Source organism: Balaenoptera musculus, chromosome 4 (assembly GCF_009873245.2).
Source record: "Balaenoptera musculus isolate JJ_BM4_2016_0621 chromosome 4, mBalMus1.pri.v3, whole genome shotgun sequence".
NCBI lineage: Eukaryota > Metazoa > Chordata > Mammalia > Artiodactyla > Balaenopteridae > Balaenoptera > Balaenoptera musculus.
In genome coordinates this window covers 106,267,252-106,290,997 of record NC_045788.1, presented here as the reverse complement: position 1 = coordinate 106,290,997, position 23,746 = coordinate 106,267,252, and the positions used below count along the sequence as shown (strand labels likewise).

At 32.4% G+C, this 23,746-nt stretch overlaps 1 protein-coding gene across 3 annotated transcripts in view; it reads left to right on the top strand.

Moving 5' to 3' along the window:
* The window catches only part of CADM2 (cell adhesion molecule 2), a 1,037,555-nt gene that overhangs the window by 956,682 nt on the left and 57,127 nt on the right, over positions 1-23,746 (top strand). For 2 of the 3 annotated variants that reach the window (XM_036851520.1, XM_036851518.1), the window contains one exon: positions 17,286-17,405. The exons of the other annotated variant lie outside the window; for it this stretch is intronic. In XM_036851520.1, coding sequence (XP_036707415.1) covers positions 17,286-17,405 — 120 coding nt within the window. The remainder of the gene's footprint in view (positions 1-17,285; positions 17,406-23,746) is intronic. 3 annotated transcript variants of the gene reach the window in all.

Sequence of the window (23,746 nt, the reverse complement as noted above, 5' to 3'; positions counted from 1 at the left end):
CTCCAAAAGCCAGGACAAGTTGTTCATGAGGTAGCTTTAACATATTGTTAGACGAAGATGAACTTTTCTGAAATCGATAAATATCACAATAAACAAAATTAGGTTTCTTTATTGCAAGACTTCTCAGAGTTTATTTATAGGGTACAATGTGAATCTCCAAGAGAAAAAAGCATTAGAGAATGTAAGATTTTTCTCATATAGTTCACCAAGAAAACTTTTTTTAAGACTAATGTTGTGTTCTACACAATATTACAGTATTTGAATGAGTACTGTGTAAAAATTACACAATGCTGTAATAAATCCAGTGGATCTTAGAAATCCTGAAGGGAGTACATTTATTTGAAATCTTTCTCATGAACCTAAGTATAAAATAACTGTAAGAAGCATGGGTTAACTTTATACCTTTCCAAAAAGGAATTTGGGGGATAACGTCTAATTCTTTGTAAAGGGATTTAATTTTAGGGGAAAAATAATCCCATTTGTGTTTTTTTCCAAGATGTTTACTTTTTTATGATACAGGCCAAAATTGGAGAAAGAATAATGTATTGAATCAATTTACAACTTTATTTTCAAATTGCCTTAGTGTCTACCATTTCTCAGTTCTTAATAACACTTTTGTTCTTGAAGGCAAACAAAGTCTTGCATTGAATAGACTTTCCACATATAAACATCTTGAAGGTAACAGAGCTGAGAGAGTAATTTCTAGTATCTCATTAATTGTGCAAATTCCAGCTTTTGGGAAAGATCAGCCTAATCAAATTAGACTGATAAATTGGAATTAAATGTAGTAACCCCCTGTAGATAAACCCTACCAGGCTCACTGCCAGAGAGAATATAACAACCACTGAGTGTGTCAAGAAGATAAGTTAGATCCTTAGAGCAGGATCCAGGAGTAGCTTTCAGTTCGTGCTGACCTGGATGTTTAGATCCTGCAGTCACGGAAATGAAGTCTGATTCACCCTCGACTTGCTAAGCACTTCTCTCACCTAACAGTTTTTGGGAACCTAGGGGCATGTTGCATAGCATGTCACATTGTGTTGAAAGCAATATGGCATAAAAATATAGAGAATTAGAAGGGAAGTGACAGGAAAAATAATATACTTAGTTGAAAAGTATGTCATTTGTTTTTTTAAAGTAATTCAAGTGGGGAAAATTCATATGTTTTCTCAGTGTTTGCAAGCTAGCCAACAGCATGATTTCCTAAATAGCCAAGCTACCTTTAGGTAGTTGGCAGTTGACATATTTCTAATAAATACTTCTCTGAGCACTTTGTAAGAAGTCATTTTTGGCTTTGCTTTTTGAACTACAATTCATCAAAAGCACCCCATAGATTAATGCTATTCATGCTGCTAGATAAATGCTGTGAAGTTCAACAGTGGTTTACCTAGGATTATTGACACAAGTAATGAGAGGCTCGATGCAACAGTGAAACCATATTACACGGTGTTTAAAAAGGGCTCCAATTGGGTTCATTACAAAATAAAGGTTTTTTTTCCTCCTTTGCACACAGGGTATAATGTTTCATTAGTCACTGGTTGTATAAATATAAAAAGCTACTCTCTTCTGTTAATGGTTTGGCTGTTTCAAAACCCAACTAAATGATGAAATTTGAGTGGTATTTCAATCTATAATGAATGCTGTATGCATTTCGGAATGGAGTGATAAGTGATCATTTGTGAGAACTTTACCCTTTTATCTTTTACACCAAGTTTGATTTTACATTAGCTGTGATAATTTAATATAGCTCTAGCACAGAAGGGCCTTTCATGAGCTGAGACTGTCTTTGATTCTACCACAGTTACCTAGGTTCTATTGATTCTTAACTTGATGGAGGTCAGAGCACTTTGCTGTGAAATCATCTGCTATCTCGGTACCATCCTAATGGTTAGATTTTATTCTTTGGGTGTCAGTGGAAGTGCATTATTTAAATGTTTTCACATTTAATTGTTAACAGCACTGACTTTGTATGTCATGGACACTGGAGTGTTCCCCTCCACCCTAACCCCCATGATACCTTTGCAAATTTAAGCATTACAGTTGCAGATGGTAATTTGAAACTGCCAGTCTGGTTCTCACTCTCAATGAAAGGCCTAACAAAATTCAGTACATGTATACAAATACCTGTAAGATAAAACATTACACTTTTGAAACATTTGCACTGTAGAGATTCCATTAGGAAAAAAGGTACCATTTTTTCATTAACAAGCTCAGCAATGGAAAAATTAATCTGTTAAATTAGTAGCCATAGTTATACTATTAATTCCTGTGAGCACAGTAGTTTTTTGTTTTTTGCTTCTGTATAAAAATATTGAAGTTACTCTCATGTTATTATTGTTTTCATGCTATTTATTTCTTTTGAATGGTTAATTACTTCCATATTAATGGTCTTAAAATATGCTGTTCCATTGCTGTTTTTACTATTTGGAGAACTCAGATCAAAGGAAATATTCATTCATTCCTCAAATAAATATTTAGCACTTATTCACTGAGTGCAAATGCACTATAGGAGCAACGGTGAATAGCACTCAAGAAGCTTAGAGTTAAACATGAACGATAAGCATTCAAGTAAGTATAGTACAAAAATCAAAGAGTTATAGGAGTATGGATATACAATGATGTAGATATTCAGAGTTTGTGACAACATGGTCCAAGTGTCTGGAATTAAAAACAAATAGTAACACAGTACTACTGGATTATTTATAAACAAATGGCATATGTCATAAATAGAAGTACCCACCAGTGCCAGGTACATAGATATATAATAAATCAGAGTATTATTATTATAATATTACTAGTAGTCTTATGATACCTTAAGGCAATCTCAGTCCAATGCTCTGGTACAAAATTTACCCAAAGGTTGTGTACAATTTACTGCCCATAGTCTTCCCTGAATGGTACCCAGAGCATAAATTAAGTTATCCCTATTGAAGAATGAGAAAATTCTATATTCTTGTTAACTAAGCAATAGAGAAGATCATAAAAAAATCAACACTATAACAAATTAGTAATATAGAGAGAGCAGGATAAAAGTTATAATCACCCTTGTTTCTCTGATGCAACATCAAGTTCAGAAAGTTTAGATAAAATATCCTCTCCTCAAAGAAACGCTACCCAGATCTCCATCTTTTAGTCTAGAGATCATAGAAGATACCTATTCATCACGCAAGGAATGGCTGCAGAGAACTGAGAATGACCTGAGACTAACCTTATTTTGTGGTTGGGGACGATTCAAGTCCTTATATTTATTTGTCCTCCATTTATTTAAAAAGTATTCTTTTGGAAGTGTCAGAAATTTATAGTACCTGGGAAGTTTTGAAAGAATATCTATGAAGAGTGGAAAACATAAATTACCACTTCCCCCCAAATCCTATACTTCTTCCTCCTCAACTATCCCAAAGCCTTTGACCTCCCTTCACACTCATGCTAGAGAAAGGCATAACCATGCCTCAGAATACACATGGAAGATGGACAGTGGTGCTGGAACTCTTTTACTATCATCTGCCCTCCCCAGAATTCAGGAAGAAATACAGTAATACAAGTAGAAAAAATGAGTAACTTATTTCTTCTTCTACCAGTAGCTGTACTAACTATGGCAGGTCCACACTGTGGAGAGGAGTAACAGGGAGTCCAGTGTGAGCTTCAGTGGAGAGGACACTCCACTTAGGACCCATCTCAGGGCTGTCTCACACAGTCATGGCAGAGTTGAGATGCACTATTCCAGAACGTTGTTCATGATACTCACCATCTCTCTTCAAATTTACTTTTCATATTACCATAGTAGCCCTTAAATGAAATTTAAAATTATCTTACCACTGCTTTTTTTCCATTACTTCACTGTTTTTGATTTACAGAAATAAGCTTTTATAACAATTCATTACTTCTTCATTATCTTAACTCTTGCTATTCTTATTTTGAATAAAATTACCCACTATGCACCTTTCCACATTTTTACTTGTCTTTATATGTACATATTTTGCTTTTTCTAGCAAATTTCATATGTATGACCATATAAAAACAAGTAAAATTTTTCATAACTAGTATTATTATTATAGTAGAAAGTGAAATAGTATAAAAAGCTTGTTTATGTAATGCCAATCAGTTTACTGACAGTTGCTGACTTTGTATCCCTAAAGTATCACTTGACCGTTATGGTTTGTTTTATGTATTTGTTCATGTATCTATTGAAAGGAATACTGATGAAAAATGTGATATTGCTTTTTGTTTGTTTGTTTGTTTCCGGGATAATTTACCTCAAAAATAACACACACATAGAATAAGATCCATCACATTTTATTGTTAGCTAGTAAGAACAATTATAAAAATAGTGTTTCAGGTTTTTAATTTTTATAGTAAGAGAGAATATTACTGCTAGAAATATCTATGTGTTTTCATTTAGTGAAAGGTATCAAACTATTAAATATGCCTTTCCAGCTTTAAAAAAATTGATACAACTGCTACTTTCATTTCACTTTACTTTTATTGTTTAATAATAAATGTCAAAATTACGCAGAGACAGAATGTTGTACACCAAGACATTACAGATTCCTGCATCAAACCAAGCTTCCAAACTGTTGTTCATTTAGATACCTGTCTCTTTCAGAGACTAGAAGTAAATGCAGGTTCACTTCCCATCCCAGGTGCTGATTCTTCCTTGCAGTCAATTTGCTTACCATGGGAGAGAGGGAAATTGAGTCATGGAGGGTAGCCTTTCTTTCACTTTAGCACACATTTCCAAACCATCTCTTATCTCCTTCAAATACTTAACTAAGGTACAAGATATAAATTCAGTTGCTTTAGGGTTTTAGTTCCTGATCCTAAATTTAGCAAAATAAATAATACATATATAGGTGCATGCCATACTAATTATGAAACAGATTAGGAATATCATAAATAATATCCTAAATTTCTTTTTAAATTTGTCTTACTCTAGAACTAAGCAAATATGATTATAATACATACTTTCCTAGTCTTAAGGTATATATTTTACATATTCCTTCTATGATTATCAATGATTTGAAAGCTAATGAGAACTCTCATTAATTAAAACTAAGAATGTACTTCTGTGCTTCATAGTAAATATGGAGCTAGACTAAAAAGTTGGCAGTCACACTTACATTTACTGTTATAATTATCCAGCAACAAAACATTTAGAAACATTGAGAGTCTACATGATCTTTTTTGCTTAGCTGTGCTGTTAGGAAAGGTAATACAGATCAGAATGGAAATAAGAGAGTGAATCTTTGAGCTCAGATGAGTGGGTGGGGAGCAAGAAAGAGAAGACTGGATTAATGGACAGATGTACAGCCAGCCTTGCAAACATTTGAAAGGGATTCAGCTAAAATCTGTTTCCTCACATGGAAACAGGCCTACCAGTTGGTAAATTAGTTCTGCGTGCTCATAATGAGCATTTTTCCTTTGGAGATGCTTTCTTTAGAAGCATAGATGGAAAAATATACGGTGTAGGAAGAAAAGGATAGAAAAGACATAGAAAGGAACAACAAAGAGTGCACTGATGGAAGAAGCCTATGGTTGCTGCTCTCATCTCCAGTTGAGAGTTTCCAGACAATAAACTAGTTGGATGAGTCTTAAAACAGTACCTTCTTTAATCGCTGAGATAAAACATAGCATCTCTGGACATGAATAAGCAGGGAGAGCTGTGATGCCTGTGGGAAAGGAGTACCTCTGACTGGATGAATATGCTGTTGAACTCTGCAGAGAGAAGTGGAATGGGGTCAAGTAGTGGAGACAGGGGCGCTGCTTTCATTATAAAGCATTTTGAAAGTGGATATGTACAGGCACACTCAACACGGAGTTGAGGCTAAATTTCATCTCTTTAAGATGAGACTAAAGTGGATAAAGTTTCACCTTTCAAGGTAAAAATTCATTGAGATACCACTCTGAAGTAAATGTTTCTGTGGTACCTAGATGGATCACTGACTAAAATGTCCACGCGGAAAACCCTCATTCCTGTCTGAAGGGAAGAAAGACTCCACCACCCAACAAATCCAACATTTAAAATGTTTTCCCTTGCACTCTTTATATATGATCTTTTCTGTCAATTGCAGTAAGGTAAGCAGAACAGAGGGGTTATACCCGTGGCACTTAGTCTTTCTAGATTTTTTTTTTTATGTTCAAAAAAGGCTAGATTATAGCTTTATAAAATGTATAGAGCTCTTCTCCCCAAGTATATATACATTCATTCATTAGAGAAATTCAATCAATATTCAATCGCCCATGGGGGGAAATTTTAGCATTCCTTTTTAGAAACAATGGCATGCCTAACTAGAAGAAGATTTTACATAAAATCTGCTTTGTAACTTCTTACAAAAATGTAGTTTTCACAAACATTGTAACAACATATCACATACTTGTTCCAGAATCTAAGAATTATCCTTGAATCCTCTCTGCCCTTCTTTCCAATTCATCAGGAAGTTCTGCCGGCACTGTTTCCAAACCATTCTCCCAGTATGTCCACTATTTTCCACCATCCTTTCTAGCCTAGACTATTGAAACATTGTCTAATGGGCTCCCTGCTTCCACCTCTCCAGTCTGTTTTCCACACAGCTGCAATATATAAATATTTTAAATGCATATTCCTTCATGTCTTCCCCCATTTAAATTTTGCCGAAGGCATTTCATCACACTTAGTATAAAACCCAAATTCTTATTATCCTAGTTTATCAGTCCCAGATTTAGCACCTACTCCGTGACACTTCATCATTCTCCACACAGTTCTGTCTCCCTGGTCCTCTTTCAACTCCTCTAAGACTTCAAGCTCTTCTCTTTTTAGGACCTTTGCCTCTGCCTGGAATGCTTATCCAGGAAGTATTGATACAAGGAATGCCATCATGAATGGTCTTTCCAAGAGTGATTTCTTATAATTCAGATCTCAGATTAAATGAATCTTTTCAGTGAGGCCTTTTTTTGTCCACTCTATCTAAAGCAGCTCCCAGTCACATATGACTTTATTTTAATTATCTGCAGGGCATTTATCATTATTTGGTATTTTAATTGTATATTTGACTGTAGATATGTACATGTATATGTATATGTGTATTATACACGTGTACATATATTGTATATGCATGCATTTATGTGCATATATTATATGCACAAAGCAGAAATCTTATCTTGGAACAGTGCCTTCTAAATAGCAGGCAATCAAAAATATTTCTTTAATGATTAAATTTCTTTATCTCTCTGTTTCTCTCTTTCAACAGAAGAAACCTTAATAAAATAATACACGTATGTATGTATAGGTACATATATACATACATAAATATGCACAAACTCATATTCACATACATACACATATATACACGTATATACCTAAATGTATATGTGTGTATGTGTGTGTATACACTGCCCTAACTTCTGAACCAAATCAGGGTAATGATATTCATTCCTTGGTCACCAAAATCAAGACCTTTAACTTTCATCCAATATTGGGAAAATAAGTGAGATGTATTTACTTGGCAATCCATATGTAAATGGCGCCTTATAGATTTAAGCAGTGCACAGTATGAATAACTGTGTATAGAAGAATTCACATCTCCAATAGAAATCTTTGAAATTAGAAGAGTTTTGCAATTGACTTCACATGTCTGTTTATCTTTTCACAAAACTCTATGACGATAGCTAACTTAAAACTGGATTTGTTTTTTGGAAATCTATATCCTTTCTCTTTTTTTTAATATATCATTTCTTATAAAGATAACATTTATCTTTAAACGTAAACAGATGTAAAACTTCTCTGAGGCATGGCCTGAAAATCCACATCACAATGATATTACTACTAGTAATATTTTACTATTCCAGGAAATTTTTCTTGAGTATCTGCTGTATATGAAGTGCTAGGCCAGGTCCTGTAGATCCTATAATAAATAAGTAAACACTCTCAACTATGCCTGGACTTCTTAGTAAAAATAAACCAGTGAGGTGTTTTCACTCGTATGTTTTACCATGATGCAATTTCGCAGATGTTTCAAGGTCCTCTCATTAATTGTAATATTTCAGGAGACATAGCCAGGAGAATATGAAATTCCACGATTAGAAATATATTACTTTGGTGAAATGTTCACTTCTTTATTGAGCCTATATTTTAAATATAAATAATTTGGGGATGTTATCAATCTGTGTCACCAAATTCCATGTGGGAATTAGTTTATTAAATAAGCTTTTTTAAGGTTAAGAAAGACCTTGCTTTTGCATGAGAACTCTGAGTTCTAGGGTTACAGGTGATAGGAGGGCATATTGAAAGTGGAGCTCAATAGGCATTTCTTCACAATTCTGCTTAACATTATTCTTAGTGTTTATTAGGGATTATCTGTTGTGGATACATCCAAGAGACTCTATTTATTAATATGATTGCACAAAAAGTATCTACAAATAGCCCTTGTTGGTTTTGTTAAGTTACAGGATAGCAAGTTTATAATAATATTTTTGAAACTCTCCCAAGTTCTCCTTTAATTTTCACTTAAATAAGCTTTTACATTGCAATATTAAATATTATATTTGAATGCATTTTACTACCTTTAAAAATCAATCAGACAACAAACATATATGTGAAAATTAGAATTCACTAAAATTAGTGCTGTGTAATAACTTCCAATTTTATGACAGCATTTTTTAACTTACACAAGTTGGTAACATAGTACAGTAGCACAGTTTAGTTAAGCCTTAAGGATATTTACTTCAGGATTCCAGAACCCATTGTTACTCTTTTATGGAATTTGTGTATTAAATAAGAAGAATCATTTGTGCATAAATGACCAGGTCTAAACTCTGTTTTTTTTAGATGAAGAAGCATAGATGCAGAGGGATTAAATTATAGGCAAAATGTCTCTCAGTTATTTTATCACAGAACCTAAATGAAAAATCAAAATATCTGGATTTTTCAATCAGTAATTTTCTACTATATCATACTTCCCCTTGTGTATATTTATATTTGGTTTAAGTTTTTCTTCTAATGGGTGACAGTACTATTCTCTCAAAGGAAACTGACATCCTCACAGAACTTAAAGTATTTGATCAAATCATCTGATTTACTTTTTGGTAAAGCACTTTTAGGAAAGAACTCCCAGTATGGAAGTAGGTGGAGCTAAATGGTATGGAATCATCCACTTCAAAGGCATTTTTTTCCCACTTTAAATTTCACTTTCCTTTGTCAGTTTGGAATGTAAAAGAGTATTTTAAAAGAAAAAAAATGCATACATTTTTTTCAAATGACAAACTGATTTTATTCATCAACTTTTCTTGTAATTACATGTGACTTTTGGTTACCACCTACAGTTTAAAATTGCAGTACTTTCTATTTTTCATTTTTCAAGAACAGCTTTTTTTTATTGTATGAGGATTCCATTTAGTACGTGAAGCCAATTGAAGCTATCAGAGGAATGAAAAGGGATGTATTCAAATCTAATTTTTAAAAGGACTCCTTTTTATGAAGCAGATGAGGTTACCGTACAACTCTGGAAGAAGAGGCATGCTCTGGCTAGTTGAGGCCTTGCCAACCTGGTGGCTGTCATTTAAGTAAGAGCCTTGGTACTGTTATCCATTCTTATGCTATAACCCAAATAGGCTGCTACATGTAGCTGAATATAATGGGAACAGATAAACGTCCTTCTCTGCACAGGCAAAAAAGCAAATACAGTAAACTTGTCCTCTTACAATTGCTTCCAATGGCAGTGCAATTATCAGTAAAGTTAAGGATGCCTGTTATTTTTAAAATTAGGATATGCGAATAACTTCTTTCAAACAGACACTTCTTACCTTAATACTTCTAGTATACATCGAGTTGTGACTAATAATATTCCACTAATAATCTTCTATATCTCCACTAATAATCCTTGGTTTGAATTCACTCTTGATTATCCTGGGACCACCCAGGGGAGTTAGTGACATAAAGCAGAAAGGAAGTAGACATATGGAGTCCAAACTAAATGGTAGCAGTTTTTCTCCCAATTGAACACTAGTCCTTAGAGAGAAACAAGCAGCTTGGGCTTCTGGGACTCTTTAGACTTAATTTTGCTCTGAAAATCCATTCTGAATGGGCCAGAATGCAATTTTTAAAAAGAGAAATTGCCACAAAACAAAAGAGGTTGACAAGTTAGAAATTATTGTACACTGAATTTGTAGAGAACAGAGCATACCTTTAACCTGAAAAGCTCGTTATTGGAAAAAAGGTGCTGTACCACTCTTCAGTTTATTGTATACAGTGCTTGTTGGAACTGATTTCATTTTGACAAGGTTATACAGGATCTGTTGTGCTCTAATAAGCTCCAATAACAAAATGTGTTTGCATTTTTCGAATTCCTTCATTAGGATGTGAAAAAAAGGGCCCCTTTTCTATTATTTTGAATTGGATATTGTGATTTAGAGCTCCACCACTTTTAAAAACATTGAAAGACTGCATTTGGAATATAAGATTCTTCAGTATGCTGCATTTTAATTTTTTAAATAATTTTTTAGACTTGAAGACTCTTAGCAGGAATTCCTAAAAATTACCTCATGAATGGTAAAAGGAGGAGAGAGGACAGTCTTTTACAGAGATTAACCATGTGTAAGGCTCAATTACTGATTCATGTTATTAAAAATGATACCATTTCCTATCTATTGACAACATTGCTATTACCACCAAAAGATGCATTATTTATAAAGCACCAGTCAAATTCAAAGCATAGAGCTAGGTACCCTAAGGAAGCACAGAAATATACCATGGAGTTGATGTCTAATTCTTCTGTTAGCTTATCATCTTATTGGTTCATGAAAAAAAACAAAAACAAAAGAAAACACTAGTAATCATTAAGTGCCAAGTGAAAGTGATAGCCTCCCAGTTTTCAACCACTGATTTCATGAAGAGCTCTAATATGTATTCTGTTTACTGTGAACTTTATTATTAATAAAAGTTAGAATAGTTGAGTGTATTAATTGATTATGTTAATTAGAGAAAATTTTTAAATGTTACCATAGTGCTACACATGTATTTTGATAAGTAGGGAAGGAGAGAGAGAGCTATGTAGCTAGTGAGAGACACATAACCCTGGGTGTGTTCATAGTAGTGTGTCATGAATGTAAACATCTTTGTCATGGCAGAGGGGTATAGATAACAAAATGAGGGAAGCAGAGATAAACTCAGAAAGCACAAAAAGTGTTCAGAGAAGGGAAATCAGTTGGGTTTTAGTTGGTCAAGGAAGTCTTCACAGAGCAGGTAGGAATCAGGCTGAAACTTGAGAGTGGTATTTTACTAGGTACATCAAGAAAAGGGAGACTATTCTAAGATGAGATTGGGTGATACTGAGGGGTTGGGTCAGAGTAAATTTGTCCCAAGTCAAAATTATATTTTTAAAAACAAAGACAAGTTGATTTATAAAGATTGAGCTTACAGTTTATTGGAAAGATAGGTACATAAATATACATGTCATGGTCATATAATGTATAATAAGCATGTGTAGAGGTGTGTGCAAAGTGCTTGAAAGCACGCTGAGGGAAGGTATTAACTCTACAGAATTGGGGGATGCTTTACAAGTGAGATCGTATTTAAACTGGACTTGAAAGATAGACAAGAAAGGGAAAACTAATGTTGTGAAACAGGATGTGGCTCTGAGAACGTGGCAGCAAAGAGAACAGAAAGAGCTGAGTCTAGAACTTGGGGAAAGCACTTGTGTCAGGGAAGATGTCTTATGCTCCAGGCTTTGCTTTTCTGTTTATGTTAACTTGGTACTATAAGAAATAAAGAAAAGAAGCCAGGCATATACATGCTCTGAAGAACTCTAGCCCCTGTTGTTCCAGAAAACCTTAACATTGAGACATCTCAAGACAATGGTGGGTGCAGTTTGGAGTTCACATCAGAGTCATGTAGGTTAAGCAGGAGACACGGTGTACTGATGAATTTATCATAGCAAAGTTTAGCCATGGTCTCTGGACACAAAGATTTTAGTTTCCTGATTCAACAGCTTTGTTGTGTGAGCTAAAATTGTGTTTCTGCAAGTGAATAGGTTCTTACAGAAGTAACCCACAGTATTTACACTGCATTTATTTGTAACCCAACAGTCACTCACATGAGTAACTTGTGCAGCCTACTTAGACTTTGTCTGCACTAATATGCAATTGTGCAGTTGACTAGATTTGGGGTTCTGTCTGACATTATTGAAATACTCCTGAATTTTCCTTTTATGTCAGAATAGCACTTTATATATGTTACAAACAAATGAAAAGTGTAATTTATTTTAATTCACATCTTATGTGTAGGGAAAACTATATGCAAATATTTTCATGCCTGGGACCTTTATTTTTCTCAGTTTCCTGTCAATAAAAATGCTCAAATTTTTCCTTTAAAGAACATCCCTGATTTTACTATGGATCCTATAGTTTTCACTAAAACTATAAAGTTTTAGATAATGAGTCATAGACCTCTATGAATTAATTTTAATATCTTACTTAAATCATGAAGCTATTTTAGCAAGATTTATCCATTTTAGTATATAGTAAATAAGAAGTCCCCTAAGATTTAATGTGCTAGGCAAAGATTTTAAACACATAATCACAATTTCAGAGAATCTGGTGTTACACATTTGTATATATTGTGATAAAAATTTTTAACAACTTGAAAATATTTCTATATCATATTCAAACAAATTTCTTATTAACTCGAATATGCTTTTATTTCTGATTTTGAAGAACTTTATTGAAGTTTCTCTTGTTTGGATTTAAATTATATCTGAATAATTTATCTATATTTGCTAATTTATCTGATCAGGTCTAAACTAAAATTAAAAAATAAAATCTAGTTATTTTCACTTTGTGCACTTCTCAAGATACCTTTTTTTATGCACTACATATTTTATCAATTACTAACTTCATTATTTATACTTTAACATCTAGAAAATATATAATACAGTAAATTTCTTTTATAAATGCTGAACTTCTTATTTTAACCATTTTTTTTCCAGGCAAATTCAACAGTATTTGATTAAATTAACATGCTCTCCAAGGAAAATGACAATAAAAGATTTGAGCCCATCTTTGTATTGTAGAAAACAGAGATGAAATATCATGTAGTTAATTGACTGACCTGTCTATTAGACAGTTATCATTCCTGAATTTTAATATTCATAAATTGCATACCATTAATTTTTCTATTTTTTATTTATAGTTATCTTAGTGTCCATTTAAATCATAGGATATAAACATGTAAGGCATATATTAAAATCTTCTAAATTTAAGTCATATTCAGCAAATTACTTATAATATTAATATGATTGCAGATTATGTGGCTTTATAAACAGAATTAGTAAATTAATGTTGAACCAGGAGTAACTTACTTTTATTATGTGTGTGCACATGTTTGTAATTCTTCTGCATATGAATCAATGTATTTTTATTATTTGGAGAGATAAAAATGGATGCGTCTTAGGGGACGAAATGACCTGCATTTTCTATCCTGTACTATATTTGATTGAGTATTCTTTGTAGTAACAACATAATGGTTTTTAAAAGGTACAGGATTCTAGATACCTTAAAACTAAGGCAAATTATTATTACTCATGTTTCCAATTTCGTATTTCCTTATGAAAACGTAGCTTCATTCTCATAATCAATGTTTAAATAAAAGGCCAAAAGTGAATGCATCAAACCAGGACCTTTAAAATAATTGCTGAATGTTTCCAAATGTTGCCACTCATTTGTAGGATAAAAACCAGAGAGGTGGGTGTTTGGACTTAGGAAGGCGAAGGCAGCTCAGAATTTTACTAATTTCTGCCTTGACAAGAGTTACAATCAGGCAGATAAAATAAATGATCTTGAGATGGGAGTGTTAGAGAAATTTCTCTCTCCATTATACTTAGGTTTAAGAAAATATTCTCTATAATATAACATATTTATACATATATATACATATGTGTGTAATTTTCAAGATGAGGAAACTATCTCAAAGTTCTTTCATCCATTAAGTGGGGATAATAATAGACAACTCATAAATTTGTTGATTTCATTCACCACTGATCACAATGAGAGTTACTTAGCGAGCCCTCCTGGTCGTACACCCTCCGTACACCCTTTCTTGGAAAGTCTCAAATCGGTTGAAAATGGAGAGAGTTCATAAGGTGGTGTGGAATACATGAATCTCAGGTTAGGCTCACACAGCTTTCAGAGTTGCAGGATATGTAGGCAAAGATTCATTTTGTTAGCAAGGCAATTTATTGAAGAAAGAATTTGTAGGTTGTAATCTTGAAAATGTATCCTTCAGAAAATAAAAATTATATGTATTAAACACAGAGAAGAATTTTTTTTTGAGCAGAAGTAATGAAATATTTTAGTTCTATATTGACTAGTTGACCTGTCAAAAAAGTGAACTTTTCTAGATCCCCTAAAATATGTTTTATTTTTATAATGCTATGAACAAATTCATTTAGTAAACTTTTATTGACCTTCTAAATTGTGCTAAGGTACCAACAATAAAGTAGGCAGAGTTCTATTCAAAGATTAATTGCCAAGTGGGGAGACTGACAGCAATAAAATCAGAACAATAGAAAGTTTAGGTAAGAGAAATATTACACAATTTCCTTGGTCTTTCTGAGAATTCCAACTAATTCCAACTAATCTTACATTTTTGAGTTGTAGTTGATTCTGATTAATCTCCTGGTATTGAATATTAAGATTATTTCAACTTTTGCTATTTCACAATAGAGTTGAAATAATTGGATGGACATGAATGTGTGATAAAAAGAAAGAACAGAATGATGAAACCCTCAAAATTTTCGCAAAAATGCAAGTGTTTAAAATGTTTCAGAACATGTAGGATGAAATAATGTTACTAGTGATTAAAAATATGTAACAGTGACTGGGAGAGATTTCTTATTTGACAGGTCATTTTCTTGACCCAATTGTCATATCGGCCAAGGCTCTTTCCATCAAATTGCTTTTAGCCAGTTTGTTTTTAGGTACATATGAAGTCAAGGGGAGAAGATGAGAATGACGAGCAGATAAGCAAGAGCCAGACTATGAGTCAATAATGGTTAGTGGTGTTATCTCATCTATCTGGACCCTGTAGAAGACTCTAGGACAGTTCTCTTAAAGTGGATTAACAATTATTAAAACTACCCATTTTTTAAATGTTTTTTGAATATTAGCCTGGGGGGTGAAACCCTATATATCATGCATCTTCATATGGGAAATAGGATATTGTTGGCTTATATAAGAATGCTCATGAAAATATATAGACTATCTCCAAAACAAATCAGAGTTAATTATTACCCATCTTTGTTGATATGAAGTAAGAAAAAAAATCCAAACAATATGGGGTTTTTTGGCTTAAAAAAAAACACCAAAGTCTGTTATTTGCACTCCAGAATCAAATAATATAGCTGGTTTTGAAACACTGCTTTTCAGATACAATGAAATTTTATTCTAACCCATTGTCTGATAGCAAATAATGTAATATTTTATAATCTGTGATAGGTTTGGTAATCTTGGGTTCTTTCCATGGAGTTTTAAAGGACTAATATTATTGTATATTCTTATATTTGTTAGCCCCGGAAGATATTTCCCTTTGCACTAATGAAATACATATATTTTGAGATCCTAATGAGCAAATGATTTTGCTAACAGACAAAGAATGTATTATTTTCTATTTTGGAAATGTGTGAAAATTAAAATTACTTTTTTTAAATTTAGAAAATGTCTTTCATTTACCTCCAGCCTGCCTAAACTATTTAGGAAAGCTTACAATGAAAATAAGAAGTTATTACAGAAATTAGTAAACAAGAAGCATATGTGCATATATACATAATATTTATTCATTTATGATGTTGTTGAAGTCAGTTCTACTTTATGATCATGGTAATCGCACTCCAGACAATACCCATTTTCTCTAGTGATTAATGTAGCACCATTGGGTTTTCAGAATGTTGTTTTCTTAATGTGACTGGCCAGGAAACAGGTGTAAACATAAATACCAAAGATAAGAGAGTGATCTCATGCTGTTTTCTGATGTCTCCAGCATAGAGAATTCAGCAGGTTAAAGTCTGAGGATTGAGTAGGGCTATTTATCAGAAGTAAGGAACTAGAAAAAATTTGGTGTGACTCAGAGACTTTAACTGAGAGAATGACAGGAAGCTTTTTAATAGCAAAATAATCTGTCAAACACTCTGAATATATAGGAGCTGTGTAGCAAACATGTGAAATCAAACCCCAGCACAGTAATTACAGGTAATTTGTGAACTGTTTCTAATTTCCTCACTGTGTAAATTATATGCCTATCCACTTGAGACAAGATTTGACTCTCTGAGGATATTACTGAAGTTCTCATTGCTTGACACCAGCTATATTGTTTCAGTGTTCTCTATGCTGCTTTTCAAAGTTTTAGCTGCTTTTGAGTGAAAGGAAGGAAGATTTTGGTGTTAAACTCTAAGCTATTTTTTCTCTTATGTTCTCTGTATTTGAATCTACTGTCAACTTTTGCCAACTTTGACTGATTATGGACTAGGGGTTGAATGTTATGGTTCAGATATATGTTCAATAACTTCTCCTAGGTATGCCAAATAAAATAAGTCATAAACAGTTCAGAATATTGAGTTCCATGCTAGTTGACCCAATACTTGTTAAAGACTCCTAGGTACTGCAAAATTGTTAGAAGGCGTTACCAGCTAATCAGGGTAAGAATTATAAGATTCTAAACTGTACATTAACACCATTTGTGAGAAAAGGAAAAGCAAAGTAATGGTAATAATAATAGTAACAATTGGCTTCTTTTTTGTTTGTATCTAAAGATTGCTTTCATCCTATTTCCTATCATTGTTTGCCTAAAAAAAAATCAAAGAGTATTTAACATGCATATATTCATCCATCGTTAACATTTCTTTAATCTTATCTGGTGGTGTTATTTGTGTTTATTTTCTGTTGTGTTGTTTCTTTGTTTACTTCTTTGACAAAGCATGTCAGTTTCTGTTTTACCTCTCTGTATTTTGCTACTGCATGTCAAACTTTTTAAACGACTCAGCAAACGAATGAATTCTTGTCATTTTAAGTTTTACTCTAAATATTGCAGGCAATCTGCTTATAATCAAACATTGCTCCAAGTTTTTGCTTTGTGTAGGAGCATGAAAAATCAATGAAAAAAAAAATGACAAGAACTGCGTGGTACCGCCAGCTTTGTACCTGATAATCTGTTTAAGCCTGTTAAAAGTTAAACCCAAATAAGATATATGTATTTGTAATTTGAATCATTTGTGTTTATCTTTTGTTTGCATGATATGATTTTGTTTTATATTTCTTTTTCCACTCACCAGATGTTCCCAACACTTTGCTTCCCACTACTATCATCCCCTCCCTTACCACTGCAACAGTCACAACCACTGTAGCCATAACAGCCAGCCAAACCACATCTGCAACATCCAGCAACATACGAGGTACAGTATGCTTCTTTGTTATGGCCTGGAAAACACAGTAAATAGAGCTTTTATAGGTTTTATAAAGGGTAGAGGAATAGAGATCCAATTTTACTTACTTCTAAGAAGTAAGTAAGTCACCTCAGTTACTATCAGTTAGGGTTGTTGGAATAAAATATGAGACAAGGTGGTACATTTTAATTTTTCTTAGTGTCAGTTATGACTCTTATGAAAATGTTTCAGAATATAGGTTGAGAATATATGGAGCTCTGCAACATTGAGAGTTTAAAATGTGAACATGGGACACTGTTTTTTTTTTTTTCCTTACCCTATAAATGCAAAGAAATAAGATGTTCAAAAATGCAGAGGTAGTTTTTGCTTTTTTTAAGACCCTAGTTTAATGTTAATGATTTGTTATTCCTCTGCAACTAGATTAAAATGCCTACAGTGTTGAATTTGTTGTAAAATTGGCATAATACAGGGGTCATTATAAACTACACATAGAACTTTTAGGTAAATATTCAATATGTCAGCCTAAAGTGATTTGCTGAGTGGAGCTACTTATTCTACTAACAGAATGTTCTGAAAGCAAATGTTCTAGACTTGTCCAGGATGACAGGAATTGATGGTTGGCTCCATGAGTAATTTCTGGCATCAGTTTACCAATAAGTATGTTTGTCTCAAACAGAGCAACCTAAAAGATATTGAACTAATCCTTAAGGGCAAAAATAATTATTATGTCATGGTTCAGAAATATAAAAAAGCATTTCTGAGTAGTCTTTAAGTGGTTAGTAGATGATGAAAAATAAAAAGTTGTTTGAGCACATTAGAGAAATACACATTTTAAACTTTATTTCTGCATAAGCAATGTTCAGAGACAATTTGTCCTATTTAAGTCTGTCATTTACTCTTATACATGTTTTGTGTCATGTTGGCTGTCCTAATATGTGTTAAATGTAACAATTTAATTTGAAATCATGAGGACTTTACAATAATATATATCTAAAGTTTTGTCAAGGATAGACTTAATATTATTTTCCTTCACTTGTAAAGACTGTTCAATTAGACTGTTTGTGTTTCTTAGAATTTTTAGTAATTCTCAATATTATATTGAGTTGCTGCTAGCTTTTACTTTATAGTTATTATATTACTTTTTCTCTTGTTCCAGAAAAATATTTTAGTATCTAATAATTGTTAATATTTAATAATTTGGTCAATTCTGTTATACAGTGTACAAGATTGATAGCTAAAGCTTGATGATAGTAACAATAAGAATTTCTCAAAATACCTAGTATTACTAGAAAAACTGTATTTGAGCTAAATCTATAAGTAGAAGAGTTTAAAGATCATTCTTATAACAACTTATATAAAAATGAGTAGAAAAATAATAAAAATGAAGAAAAAGTTAAAAAATACTTTATGATGTTATATGAAATGTAAGATATCTAAAGTTCTACTTTGCTTTAATTTATTGTTTTTCTAAAGATATTTTTACAAACAGTAATTCAAATGAAATGCAATTTACTGCTTACCAACAAAATCTCTATGATATTGTTAAGTTCTGACTGTACAAACAAATCATTTTGTTGGAAAAGGAGAGAGATATATATTGACTTAACTTTTTTTAAAAGACCTAATTATAACAAAATAAAGCCTAGTTCATTTCTTCTTCAATAAATATTTATCAAGTACCTGCTGTATATATAAATGGCACTATGCCAGGTCCTAAAATTATGGGGATTAAACATATTGTATCTGAAATCACTAGCAATTAAATTGATGCATTTCCCCCAAATAATCAGTGTCTATACTTAATTAATGAAAAATATTCATATTCTTTGTGAGTATATATATATATATTAGGCTAAAATAATAGAAAATATTTTATTTCAAAGTGAAGTGTTTAACAAATCTTTTATATTTGTTCACATGCATCTTAAGTGACTCTTACCTGTTCCATTTTAACCAGCCTGCTAAAAAGAAATCAATTTTCTACTTTTTCAAGGAAATTCATTTTTTAAAGGTTTCCTAAGATGTTTTGTGAACTTTACACCATGGAATTCAAAAGTGCTGAAAAAATTTATTTTTCCTTCAAAGGAACACACAAATAAATAAACCTCAAAGAAGACACACGCACACACATACCCCCCATTCCTTCTTTTTTTACTTAACAGCTGCAAGATATTATTTTTCAAATGGCACCAAGATATGTGAAAAGAAAACGTATTTTATGAGTTAGGCAATTCATAGCATCTGCTTTATACAGAAAAAATAGTAGCACCAACATTGAATGTTAGTGTAATGTCTATTTTTCCCTCCTACCTTCAACGAACAACTGGGAATTGAAGAAAGTCACCAAGCTCACCTGCATGATTAATGTTCTTCCGTATTTGAAGGAGGTGGGGATTCAGTCAATAAATAAATATTTTATGATTTTTGTACTCTATTCCTCTTAATTTATATGATATTCACTTAGCTGTGCATTACCTATTAAATTAGAGGTTTCAGGTGCAATTATATTTTAAGTGGAATTCATTTATCTATAAATTAGTGAAAGATGTTTCCAAATTATAGTTTAAAAGATATAATAAGAATATGTTTCCTAAGAAAAGCTAGGAACTAAATATTTTCAGCTTGCCAATTTTTTTTGTTTACTTTCTTCATCCCTTTCTCTCATTCAGTAATCTAAATTACTAAGCTAACTGTATTTAATTTTATTAGGTTTAAATGGCATCTCTTCAAATTTCATAAACTGTAACATTTATCTCACTATATACATACTTATTTAATAAATGACCACAAATGAATCACTGTTCATATCTCCATTTACACTCTTTCACCACCCCTGCCATTGCTGAGTTTTCTATCCTAAGATATGATAAACATCCAATTAAAAATAAAGAATCATAGCTGTAGCTTTATTAAAAATCAAGATAAAATAGACCAAAATAAACTACTCAAATTGTTAGTCATAACCTTGAGAATTTGCACCTCTCTTCAGTTTGTACATGAAATGCATCCCTGTGTGCAGGGAGAGGAGCTTCAACCATATGGAAGAAAAGCGGGCAATTAGCAGTACCTTGTTACAAAAAAGGGTGCTATAACACAGAGAAGGGAGCAAACTTGAACAGTCATGGGAAAGACAGAGAATAAGTGAGCCTGAGAGATATCTTTAGGTGTGAGTTTCAGTTCTTCTGTTTACAAAGTCTTTGATCTTAGACGATGAACCAAATTTAGCATCAGCATTTTCGTCAGAAAAATGAGAAACACTTAATTCTCAGATTGCCTTGAGGATTGGATAATGCCTAGAGTTCTGGCAACATAATCAGCACTCAATGTATGACAATGATTGCTTAGTTCTTTTAAGTAAAACAAGTGTGTTCACATGTAGTTGCATCTGAAATGGTATATTTTTCCTATAGTAATTCTAGTTTTAATTCTGGCAAAATTCTTTGGTGTTAGTGCACTGATTACATTTTAATTTCAAACCTATTTTTAATTGATTATGTGAAAAAATTAAATATTAAAATGGCACTAGAGCATATGGAACTTACTTATCTATCCTTGAATATAACAACAATTTATAAATTTTCTATGAATTTTATAGGGTTCTTATTTATTTATCATATACCTAAAACCTGAACATTTTATAGATCTCTTAAATGTTTACATTACAAACCATCACTGCTACAACACATTTTAATTTTCTGCTTATGGGAATTGCAACTTTTTAAGACTAGTGGCCTGATTAATCCTATCAACTATTTCAAAAGATATATATCTGTATATCTATATCTATATATCTATATATATATATATATATACTCTTCTATAAATTTGGGGTTTTTTTTAGGTCACTGTAATAAATTTTTAATGAGATAAACTTTAATGAGTTAAATATGATAATTTATAAAATGCTTCCAAATGACCTGATGTGATTTCTAGTATTAATATTATTTTTGCATGGTATCGTTAATTTGAAAGCATTTTTAAAAATTTTTTATCATACTGTATAATTTTAATTTTATATAAACTATCTCATAATCTAGGAATCTTTAACAGCAAGCACCCTCATTTACAGATCATGATATAAAGGTATTGAAAAGTCAAGAAATATATATGAGACACAGTGAGATATATCAGTGATTATGTCCATTTATCATGATTTTTAAAATTAGAATTCACAACTGAATCTTTTGTACTTACCAACACAGAGGAACTCCTAAATGCCTAATTATTGTCTGTCTCTGCCTCTGTAAGACTGTAATTGCACTACAAGTATAGAAATGAAATGACATATATGGAGAGAAGATGTGAAATATCTGATATACTCCCTGTCCTAATACTAAGGGTCTGTTCAAATACTTCATGCATTTCAGTATATCGGATAGGAAAAAATAAATCCTAAAAGTGATGATGAAATTGTTTGTACAATCCATGTAAAAATCCAAACGAAATATTGATTCAAGTATTGATTTAGTTTTACATCAGACTTTAAAATGGTGAAATAATTTTTTGTTAATAGAATCATACCATTTGTCTAGTAATATGAACCAATTTATTAACTCTAATGAGGTAATTGCAATGGTACCTTATTTCACAATGGCACTGCAAAACAAAAACAAAAGACATATTTTTTAAATTTAAGAAATCAACCATTATCAAATTATCTACAACCAGAGTAATAATGACCAATCTCACAAAATTTAGAGATGGGTACTGTTGTGTTGGTCCCAGCCTATTGATAGTGATGCTTTTCGCTAGGAATGCTTGAGGCACTTGCCTCAGCTCCTATTGTTTTTAGGAGCCCTCACAGACATTTCCTCCACCAGGGCCAAATGATGAGGTTGGACCAGCCCTTGTTCTTAATATGATCGCAGGCTGTACTTCAGCAAGAAACCAGTAGGGAACTTTGAGGAACAAAGTTATTACTCAGAGATTCTGGAGGGCCACATAGTGAGGTCACAGGTAAAAAGAGAAAGAGAGCGCACAGACCTGGGCTCTGCCTTTTTTAGGGTTCAAAGGTGGGGTGTCTGGAGTTTTGTGGGTTCACCCTTTATTGGTTAATTTAAAGCATAAGAATGGGAATTAGGGCACAGGAAGGGAGAAACCAGGCTACCCAAGGTGATCAGTTATCTAGGTTACCCAGGGCTTTCTGACAAAAAGAACTTCACGGGTGGGGCAGCCTAGTTCCTTACCTGGTTGTTTTGCTACAGCTGGCAATATGTTTATTCAAGGTGGATGTCTTTTTGAAATGCGTGCTTCTGCAATCAAAAGTTTAATGTCAAGCACAAACTTAATGTCAATTCTTCACAATTAAATTACACATTAATTTAGTTATTATGTCTAAAAATGTAATATTAAGTAAAATATTTTAAATTATTCATGTAGAATAGAATGAATTTTAGCATACATCTACAATGAGTATAGATCCAGTCTAGAATTAAAGGCCCACTGTAATTTTAAAATCATGTGAATCATAAAATTTAACTATTTAAATGTATATGAATTTAGGGACATGGTTGACCATTAAGTATAATCCCCAAATATTGCTGTTTGAAAGATCTTCCTTCTCTAAAGATTTCTTGAAGCAATCTTAGTGACTTGTAGAAAAAAATCATATACACAAAGTTAAGCTATATCAAATGAAAATAAATTGCCGAAGTATTTACTTTGTGCCAGTATAGAGAAATTGAGATGAATTGTAACATTCTACTCATATTTAATGTGGGCATTTTTAATGAAATGCAGTTGCCTAGAATGTTGTTTATGAAATAGTATTTTTGTATGCAGATTCCTTTACTTCAATTGTTGTTTCATTTCTCTGGCTTCAAAATACAATATGCTAACTTAAACACAAAATGCATACATGAGCACATCAAACCACTGTCTGAAACATCTATTTAATTAAATCAGGTTAAAAAGCAATAATGATCTGACCTGTGCTTCTAATCTCTATTTCCTTTATGTCAAAGAAAATCTAGTCTATATTTTATTTTTATTTGGTTTCATTAATGTGTGCCCTCCTCCCCTTTTTGGCACAGATACTTTAAAAATAGAATACATAGAGATAAAGAAACGTTTATCAGAATGAAAGAGAACACCAGCACTGAGAAAGAATGAATGGAGTAAAATCATTATAGCTCTGAGTTAGTCATAATAAATGCATTCAAATAGAGCATTTGCAATGGTAAAATATATCATCTTGACAGAGTTAAATCCCAAAGTGTGCAAATCAAGAAGTTGTTTATGAGCTTGTATTATGAGTGTTTAGCTATTAAAAATGTTTCTGATTTTATTGGTGGTAATAAAACACAATTTGCATGGTGCTGTGAGCTTTTAAAAATTAAGTGTCAATATGT